The sequence below is a fragment of the Notothenia coriiceps genome, unplaced genomic scaffold, assembly GCF_000735185.1.
Source record: "Notothenia coriiceps isolate Sejong01 unplaced genomic scaffold, NC01 NC01_scaffold00030434, whole genome shotgun sequence".
NCBI lineage: Eukaryota > Metazoa > Chordata > Actinopteri > Perciformes > Nototheniidae > Notothenia > Notothenia coriiceps.
The window spans coordinates 39,680-50,373 of NW_011363135.1; the positions used below are offsets into that span (position 1 = coordinate 39,680).

The 10,694-nt window shown below is 41.2% G+C and overlaps 1 protein-coding gene across 3 annotated transcripts in view; it reads left to right on the plus strand.

Annotated features, from left to right (window-relative positions):
- syde2 (synapse defective 1, Rho GTPase, homolog 2 (C. elegans)) overlaps window positions 1–10,373 on the plus strand; it is a 39,455-nt gene extending 29,082 nt beyond the window's left edge. For 2 of the 3 annotated variants that reach the window (XM_010787450.1, XM_010787452.1), the window contains exons 6-8: window positions 2,286–2,467; window positions 3,122–3,353; window positions 6,876–10,373. In XM_010787450.1, coding sequence (XP_010785752.1) covers window positions 2,286–2,467; window positions 3,122–3,353; window positions 6,876–7,585 — 1,124 coding nt within the window. In that variant the 3' untranslated portion in view covers window positions 7,586–10,373. Of the gene's footprint in view, window positions 1–2,285; window positions 2,468–3,121; window positions 3,354–5,833; window positions 6,759–6,875 lie in introns of those variants that run through there. The other variant, XM_010787451.1, reaches the window with a different exon arrangement.
- The last annotated feature ends 321 nt before the right edge of the window (window positions 10,374–10,694 follow it).

The following is a 10,694-nucleotide window of genomic DNA, read 5'->3' on the forward strand; positions in this document are numbered from 1 at the left end:
TGTTTGTCCACAGCCATATCATTTAAATTAGGTGTAATACACAACAACACAGAAATTGAAGGTTTATATTTAAAATACTTGTCCATCCACTTTATTAGATTAATATATGATGTACATACAATGCCAGTTAGGAATAGACTGCAAAGCTTTAATCCTCAGATTTAAAGAGCCAAGTAGGGATTTACTTGGATTAAAAAAGTGAGCGTGTTAAATTGTGCCCTGCGTTTTCTTTACTGGGCCTAAAGGGATGTCAGCAGATTTACCATGGCTCTTATTGTAGTTTGCTGTAAATAGAAGGCAAGAGGTAACCACCTCGAGTGTATGGGAAGGAATCCAGCGATGTAGAAGTGATAAAGTAGTAGCTCCTATTTACAGCATCCTAATCCCTTTCACAAACTCAGGGGGTTGTGTCACTACTGTGTTGATTTCTACAAACGGAATAGTGCTTGATATGGATAAAGTTATCTTTTTAACTTCTTTAACAGGCAAATATAGTGTTATTCTTTAAATTGTTACATCATAAAAATGTTCCTACAGCTTTCTGACATTGTGTTGTAAGTCAACGTTTCTGATGATAGATGATAAGACATGTCGGCTATGCAGCATATCCATATTATTCTAACAATGTGCTCATGGCTTTGGGGCACACAGTATCCCATAAAACATTTTGTTGTGCTGATAGCAGAAGAACACCATCATCAACTAGGTCAACTTCACATCCCTCAAGCTGATATACAATCATTCCCTCTACCAGAGATCCACGTTTGCAGAGAGCCAGTAAGAATGGCTGAAAAACTGTAACAACCCACAGCACAAAACTGTAATCTCATAATATGCATGACTCTTGAATCTGAATATTCACATTTCACCAAAATAATCAAAGCTGCATGAAGAACCTACTGTAATCCACTATTCAGCAATGCAAATATTGCACGCAAATAGAATGAAAAAGCCATGAGTGAAAGTGTCAAATACACAAAACAGGAGTAGAGCCATGGAATTTTACGACAAAACATGTTAGTACAAGTGCTCGGTGTACAAAAGCAGCAATCTCTGGTATCTCAGTGGAGGGTAAACCCCTTTGGCAAGAGTTGCCACGGTCCAAAGGTGCGGACTGCAAGGACAGGAAATGTGTTATTCCGGCTTAAAGTGCATGGTTGAACCTAACAGCCGATAAGTTAAGTGACAGAAACACAAAGCTTTGCAGCACCAGCAGGCATAGCAGCAATATGTTCCTCACGAATCCCAATACGACATGATTGGGCTGCTGGCAGGTGTTCAAGCATCAGCAGCATGCAGCATTGCAGAACAAAAACACTTTGTGGGAATGCAGTGTGGGTGTATTGATATATATTTGAACCAAGTATTTCACATTTGTTGCAACAGCACAACACAGGTTATTTACTTAAACTAGCTTACGGTCGTTACTCTATTGTAAATTGGCCAACTTAAAGTCTGTCAACCTTTTTTGTGAACAAATTCTGAAGTACTCTTTTATCGTTACATTTGGAACAAAAGACAAGTAGCAATAAAGTGCGTCCTTTGTTTCATCAAAAGTGGTTATTTGCAGCTATTGTTATCATTATAGTAACCTCACTTCTGGTCTTAAAAAACGATATTATACAGAGGTGCTTTTTATAGGCATTTGTGTGTCTTTTTGGAGCACAACCAATATTGCTGATTACACCGCCCCCAGCCGTGTCTGAAAAGTGATCCCGCTCCATGCAGAGAGAAAGGAGAGCACTCACCACAAAGAGCTGTCATACTGCCAAGAGCCTTTCTTATTCCCGTATTTATTCCCAACCCCCCCCCTCCCTTTATTTGCCTTTGATCAAAAGACATGCCAGTGATATTTCGGGGGCTTAGTGCAGACAGACAGCATGGGTTTCATGTTTTCCCGTAGCTTTTGTCTGAACTACGGGAGGCTGAAGTCACAGGTGTGAATGGGCCATCACAGACCCCAGCCCCCCCCTTTGACACTTTTTGGCTGCCGAGTCAGTCCCGACTCCAATCAGGCACCTCAGCAAACGCCACAGGATCACCTGCGAAAACAAAGGGACCTCATTCTGCAGCCAACAGAGTGCGCCAGTCTCAGCTGTTTAAAAAACACGGGAAAATAAAAGCTTTTCATTTCTCAATGACAGCACTTCTTAAAGATATATTGTTAGGGATTTGTCAGGTAGTGAAGCTGTTCTCAGTTAAAGTGTGGGAAAACTGCTGTGCTGCAAAAAGCTTTCCACTGATTCCTTTAACACCTTTCACTTTCTTCTCCTCCCTCTCTCCAGGAGTACTGAAGGATTACCTGCGAGAGCTGCCATACCCTCTGATCACCAAGCACCTGTATGAGGCAGTGATGGAAGCCATGGCAACGAGGCCTCTGCGGATAGGACCATCGGGCTGCGAGAATGACGCGGGCGACACAGAACACACCGTCAGCCTGCTGGAAAACCTGCCAGACGTGGAGAGGGTGAGGAACCGTAACATCCTGCTGCCTCTCACAGTCATCAGAGTGCTCGTGTCACTGAGGTGGTTTTGAAAGGGATAATTGTGGCATAGATAATGATGGGCCTAATGCTACATATCACTGCTGTTTCACTTCTATTACGTAGGCTTTTACATCAGGGGATACTAGTGGTGGCATGCAGTCCACCAGTCAGCACCGGGGGTTTTTCACCACACTTTTTCACTGTTCTTTAACTTTTTTAGGATAAATCATGAATGACCCAAAATGAAAAATAAAGGTTTTTTAGGCAGATATTAAAGTAAATGTTTTAGCTAACTATCCAATTATTGTACATTGGTGAACACACAACAGTACCATAAACTAGTGTTTTTAAGGATGACCAAGGATAAACTAAGTTACTGCTACTACTCTTTTCTCAGTTAAAACAATGATACATGTATTTGTGTGTAAGGTTTACAGTATGCATTATGCTGCCATATCCACTTGACATCAGAAAACTCCATCTGTGAAAATGTGGGATTTAGAAATCTCAAGAATTATGCTTTTTACTGTTAGCTTGAAAAGGTAGATTTTCTAGTCTATCTACTGATGACAGTTATGGTTCTGAAACAACTAATCTTATTAAAAACCATTTGTGTTGTTGTTTGTGTGCACCAGGTGACACTGCAGAAGCTTCTTGACCATCTTAAGTTGGTAGCGTCCTGTCAGGAAGTGAACAAGATGACGTGTCAGAACCTGGCAGTGTGTTTCGGCCCGGTGCTGCTCAGCCAGCGCCAGGAGGCGTCCTGCCACACCAACCGAGTGTTCATCGACTCCGAGGAGCTCGCCAGCGCGCTTCACTTCAAAAAACACATCGAAGTCCTGCATTACCTGCTGCAGCTCTGGCCTGGTGAGAAATGTTTTATGTTCTCTTTTAATTATCATTGAATACATGCTGTGATTTTGCCAATATAAGTCCAGATGCATCAGGTATTTTGGGGGTGAAATACATTCTTAAAATCATACTGTCAGTAAGTCTCTATTTATATACCAGCCCTGCCTGCTGAAGGGTCTTATAAAACCAGTTCCAGCTCTGCGGTTCAGCTCTACAGAGGTCTGTTACAGGGCTGCTTTGATCCTTGTGGTTATCCACCAGTGGCACCCCCACAGCTGATAGCCACTGGCCACCAGCTGTAGGCTCCGCAGAGCGCTTCATCACGTCTTACTGAGCCTATCACAGCCGGGCCTCTAAGCCCCAATGTAAACCAAACTTTTGAGGCGTGGCACCCCATCTTAAGATCAATCCCCAACCAAGGACAGGAGCCAGCAGCAGCTTCAGTCACACACAGGTCATCCGTCTGCCTGCACAGCTGCAGCTGTCTTCTCTCTGTGAGATATTAAAGGGCTGCAGCGTTATTCAGGAGAGAGTCGAGAATGATGAAACAGAGCCGCATATTGGTGAAAGCAACAAATAAGGTATTCTTTAACATTTTTAAATCTTGTGTTCACTGCGTCTCTCATCACTGTGTGAGACATTAAGTGGATGCTGTGGCGGAGTTGAAGTCGCAGCTACTGTGAATGATTAAACAAAACATTACAACATTGACAAGCATATACTATAAAATAGGTTGGAAAGATAAATAAAAACCGTGTGAAATTACTGACTTCCCCATACTGCTATTAGGACAGCATCTTATTACTGTAGTATTTGGCGGAGTGTTACTCTGTTGGTCATTAACATTTAGGGATGAGACTGTTTGAAAATCCATTTAATCCAATTTTAAATATGCAGGGTCATCAGTCCAAAACGAATCCCTCTTACTGAATCCTAAATGGAAGTAAGAGTTTTTTTTACTCGTTTCTCGAGGCCAGACGTTTTTCCGAGATTCACATGCATGTTATGTTTCAAAATAAATAGTTTCAAGTGTTTGTTACATCATGCTGGACGGAGACAAATTAATTAAAATCTTCAGAGCTCTCTCCAGTAACCTGCAGCTTTCAACAGATCTGCTGACTGATGTCTGAAAAAGGACTGACTCTTTGTCTGCTCTGGCCTCTACATTTAAATACATCGTCAGACTCCCACGTTGAACCAATTCTCTGTGTGAACGGCAAAAGCTAAGCACCCTATTTTACATCAACTTGGAAAGAACCACACAGAGAGGGAAAAAGCAGCTGAATAAGTCAACATTTGTGAATCCCTTAATTGCAGGTAGCTCGGTGAAGTGCAAGTTGAACTTCAAAAGATAAACACGGACCCTCTTCTTTAGAGGATAGAACAAATACGCAGACAATAAGGGAAGGAAAATGGGGTCAAGTTGTCTGAAGATAATAGTCTTAATCTTCAGTAAAAGCCTGCACTTGTCCTGCCCTCCTGTCTGCAGCTGATGTCACCCAGCGAGTGTCTATAATGACCGCTAACAACCTTGAAAACCCTTCAGTCCAGGTTCAAGCCTTTGTTTAGGCCCTAAGTGTACATTTCCAAATCTGCCCGCCTCCCCGGCTCAGAGCGTAGGACACCTGGACTATAATTAAAGACATTCCAGGCTTAACCTTAGCCCTAAGCCCCTAAGACTTCACCCTAACATTTCACAATCATTATGGGATATTTCCAGCCGCCTCTTCACGCCTCTCACACATAAACCAGAGCCTCCTAGGCATTGTTGCTCAGGACTCAAGTGTGTATGTCTTTAGGCGAGGGCAACAGACACTAGTGACACTATTTACAGGTAGTGTGAGAGAGCATGAGCTGAAGAGGCTGAGGGGGTGTAGTGTGATCATTGTGAATTCCAGTTGTATGTGTTAGTAGATGTGAGCACATGGTTTTACAGACAAAAGCCTGTGACCTAAGAATGTCATTGTCATAACTACACTTTAGCTATGTACATATGACAATAAAAGCCTTGAATCTTGAAAAAAAAGAGAGGAGAATGTCTGTTTGTGTGTGAGAGAAATTCAGCACACAAAGTACCTTCTGCCTATTTGAACAGTAGCATTTTCCGTCTGCTTCCTGCCTTAATTTTCTCTGCTGACAGCTAATAGCTTTAATCCTGTCATCAGTGAATCATGTCTGAAATTAAATAACACCTTGTCTCCTAAAGGAGGATAATTTCAGTTTGTTTTAGGTGATAATTGCTTTAGCCTCAAGAGAGTTGCAAGGCATGCAACCGATGCACTTAAATACTGCATCAGCATCTGCCACTCCTGATGAATGAAAGAGTCACCATGGTTCATAAGAAGTCATCAGTTTTTGTAAAGATAATATTTCAAAACTCTTTCACACTCATCCAGACAAAAAAACATTCAGTTTTGTTTAAATTGGACCTCTTGTACCTGACTTATAGCCATAACTTTTAACACTATTTTGCTTTTTGTTCCTTTCCAATCCAGTAAGAGAGAGCTAGCGGTTTCAACAAGTGTAGGTACACAGAGATAAACAGACAGGTAACCGGGCTGTGCTGGTTGTGTTGAGTGCTCGCTCTTCCCTTTCATGGCACAGTCAGATGATGTCCAAACAGGGTATCAGTTTAGTTAACTTTAAGTTTAAGTTTGATTTAGTCAACAGTTGATAACCACTGAAGGATGGCATCAGAGACACAGTGTGGTGGTGTGACTTCAGCATGTGTTTGTCTGAATTTCAGCACAGCATGGCATGCTTTGATTATACTGGCCGGGTGTGTGTCAGGGCTTCCATAACTCAAGATGAATTTATTGCTGGATTATGCAGATGTCTTTGTTTACCCAGTCTGGGGTTGTGCTACAGAAAAGGCTTGTTGTGTTTCACAGCATGTTTTTAAATGTCAGTTTCACCATGAAGTTTCCAAAGGGCGACTTGTAACGCTTAAAGAATCGGTTCACACAAATTAGAAAGCAATATGTTTTTTTATTTACTCCCTTGTGATACATTGCCATGCAGATAATTGGTGCCAATGTTTTGAGATTTGTTTTGTTTTTGGAACTCAAAGCATAGATTAAAAATATGACTCTAAACTAAAATGATATAGCCACAGTCTAACCCTCCATAAACAACATTCATGATATTCAACACTTTGAACAGTTTTCACTGAAACTGCTTTTTACCAAATGAAAAGTCACACAAAGGTCAGAAGGAAGTTGGCAAGTAAAAATGTCTGCATGGCTACATATCATGATGGGGGGCTTCTAAAGAAAATCCCTTTTGTAAATGATTGTGTCATTTTAGGAAATATTCTAAGGCTTGTAAAATCCACCCAAAATCACCTTTAGCTGTCTTCATTTCCTGTCTTAGTTAAGCTAACAAGCTGCTTACTGTAGCAACATATTTGTTTGTCCATTTCGGAATGGAATACTCCCATTTAACCGAAGTTAATGTCAAACCATTTGTATTAATGATATTAGTTAAAATGGTCTCTGATTAACTGTCTGTGGTCTCTCTTCCTGTCTGCCCCTCCAGTTGTGGACCCAACTGGCCGATCTTCCTCTCAGCCCCCTGCAGCCTCTGTGTTTCTGACCTCATCCGACCTGCTGTCAGCGCCTCCCATCAGGCGGAGAAAAGAGCGTCCCCAGGTCCTGAATCTCTCTGAAGCGGAGATGGCGGGCGTTCTGCGGCCCAAACCGGGGCGTTTGGACAGCCCTAGCAACCGCTACGCCGGCGACTGGAGCCGCTGCGGCGAGAGCTACTTCCCCTGTGAAACTCTGCTGCCTCCCAACAGAGAAGAGGCGGACTATGATGACGTGCCCTCAGAGTATACAGAGGCAGCTGAAGAGGAGCAGGAGAATCCTGAAGAAGACCCAGAGGAAGATAAAGAGCAGATCGTTACCTGCCCTGAGTCTGATTCTGCAGAGCAGGAGCAACCTGAGAGAGAACAAGAGGTGAAGGAGGACAGGGAAAATGAGAAAGAAGAGGAGGAGACGCAAGAAGAGAGTGACAGTTCAGGCAATGTGCAAACTTTAGAGGACAATGAGGAGGAGAGGGTTTGCAACCACATCCTTCCCCCTCTCCTGCCCAAAGAGCACACCTATCAGGCCTACATGAAGATCCAGGACATCAGCCCTGTGCTGAGCAACAGAGTCAACCTGAAGGACCTGCAGGAGAGCATCGACACTCTGATAGGAAACCTGGAGAGAGAGCTCAACAAGAACAAGCTCAATGTTGGGTACTGACTCCTACTACAGACACACACTCACAAAGCCTGACAGGGTTTGGAGAAGACCTTCTCTACTGATCAAGGTGCTTCAGGATACAGACACAGGGTTTCTATGAGAGGATGGCATGGTGCTGCTGTAAAAACAATAAAGGATGAGAGGAGAAGAGTTGCAACGGGGCACTTCTGGCGTTTGTACCTTACCCATAGACATTCCGTAATGTTTTTATTTGACTTTTTTTGTCGACTGTCTTACTTTATGTTGTTGTTTTGTTTCAGTCCGGTTTTGTGTTCCATGTTATTATTGTTGCTTCTCTTCTTATTAGAAGAACCCATTGACCCCTCAGGGGTTTAAAAGGTGCCTTAATTGTGTGAAGGTGGTACGTCTAGAGGAGAATCCACCCTGAAATAAAATGCATCCCCTCTTGTGATCGTGATACAGTGTTGACAACCAACAGGATAACCTCTATGATGTTATGAAAAGTTGTTTTTCAGATTGAAACAGGCTGCGGTATATTCTGTTTTAAGCCGGTACATATTTATCCTAGGTACTATGGGGCTCTACTCTAAGCCAATGCTGCCAACATTTGTTAAAGTGAAGTTACTGGTAGACAAATGTATTCACTTGTACGATAACATACCAGTGATTCCCTCCAAAAAAAACGGGGTTCTGACGCAGTATTTGGACACTGGATAATTCAATATTTATGCAGTTGTTGGAAAAACTAATGGGATGAATTAAGCATTCCTATTAAGAATTTGTTTCCAACTAAGTTATTTAATTAGGTACTTATATTAGATATTGCGCCAAGAAAACAAAACCATGCCGTCTTACACTTTTGGCCATAGCAAAAATACATTCTGATGTTTTACTGACCATTAATGGTCTCAAGTGCAGAATGGGAAAACTCTTGAATGTCTAGCTCATACCGTCTGTTTTCCAGCATGTAAACACAGTGTTTAGTAAAAGCTAACGAGATCATACAAGGAAGGTGTGATCATTCTGTTTAAGGGTGGATTTTACTTTTTAAGGCAGCAGAGAGCTTTTTTATTGAGATATGAAACCCTAAATGTTGTTCAACAATAATGCACTTATGAGGCAGGCAGTAGTGTGAATTGTCATTAAAGTTCAAGCAGTAAATAATATATGAACTGTGGACTGAGTTGACAGAGAAACAGCCGCCATTGACACCTCTTAAAGATACATTTGAAAGAATGTGGCTTGAAATGTATTTACGTTCTGCATTGTGTGAGATGTCCAGACAACATCACACAGGAATACATACATCAGTCAGAATTGAAAACAAGACATTGTCAATAGCTCTCTAATCACTGTTCACAGGAAGCTGTAGGCCTACAGACCATAGATATTGGATCTAAAGCCTGTAACTAAAAACGGAAAAGGTGTTTCATGTGGCATCAAATTCATTTCAGACTCAAGAGAATAGTTGAACAATTTGGACAATTTGCGTGAGTTAGATGATCATTTTAATACCACCCATGTGTAGGCCAAGTATTCAACTGGAGCTAGAAGTTCCTTAGCTAAGTTTAGCTTATTTTAGATTAGCGTAAAGACTGGAGGCAGGGGGAAATGGCTAGCCAGGCTTTTTCTAAAGTTAAAAGAGCAAACAACACGTGACCAGAACCCCTTCAATGTAATTTAAACAGAAAATCTTTCTTTGATTTGTGTGTTGCACATAGTCTTTATGCTATGCTAAGATTAGCTAATCAATCTACAGCAAATAGGCACATTTTCTCAAGATGTTAAACTTTTCCTTTAATTCAACAAACCAGTCTTCTTTCTGCTTCTCCCAGCTTTTATTGGCAAAACCGTGAAATAGACACAGCTGAAATGTGAAGCACAATTTCCAGAACTGCAGTGGAAACTGTTAGCGGAGGTTCAGACGACTAAGCTAGCTGCCTCAATCGACAAAGGACGTTTTCAGCAATCCAGGGATTCAGAATGATCAGTATTTAACCTATATGTATATAATTATATAAATGTATTCGGAGTATATTATTTTTACAGCTTCTATTTCAATGGTGTATTTAAATACTTCTGATGACCTCGTAGTGTTGTAGCAATAGTTGCTTTTCCTCCCTTCAAGCTACCTGTACACATCTTAATGTGCTGGACTAATGGTACAACTTTAGCTGTAAAAAATATGGTAACTTGTGCTCTTGCAGAAAAAGTGATATTTTTATTGTATTGTGTATATATTTGACATTGTTTTGTGTGTCTGGTGGACTAAGCTGTGTTCCTGATTATTGGTGTTTTGTTTTTTTAAGGTACTGAACGTTGCATGGTCAAAAGCTTTACTGACAAGGCTCTTTCTCATCTGCCTTTGTATTTGATATTTATGTGTAAAAATGCTTGTAATGTATGCTCATTTGTTCATCACCCAGCTCCTCCAATAGACAGATGACTGCACTGGTCAAGCTTTTCTCCAGAGGACTTAAAGACAGACTGATTTGGTTTCAAACACTTCCAAATTGTATGATTTACAATTATGAAAGGCCATGTATTTCCATTTATGTATATCTCTGAGTGTTTCCTTTAACACTTGTTTAAAGGAAAGAAACATTAGATAGGGCTTAGAGAAGGATAATTTATGCAAGGTTTCCCTTTTTATTGTCACTGTTCCACCCTGCTAACAGTCCAGCTGCTTCATGATGGTGAAGCTGTGGATGCTGCTGTCAGTCTGAGCGGTCAGTGAAAGTGAGTTTCAGCAGGGTTCCTTTCCAACCATCTGTCTGTCTAGGCAACACAAAAAAACAGGGCCTGATTTACATTATAGAATACAACATGGAGAACATCACCGAGACTTACAATTATTCTAGACCCTCCAGAAAAACGAGGGCAAAAATCCTTGATTATGCGGGCTAAATTTCTTGATTATGCGGGCTAAAATCCTTGATTATGCGATTAAATATGCGGGGTTTTATGTGATTTTATGCGGTGAAATTGCGGGAAGTTGCGAAATATGCTAAATATGCGGGGAAAAAGAATAACAATTTTTTTAAATATTGAGCTGTCTTATTTATTCTATATTTAAAAAAATTGTTATTCTTTTTCCCCGCATATTTAGCATATTTCGCAACTTCCCGCAATTTCACCGCATAAAATC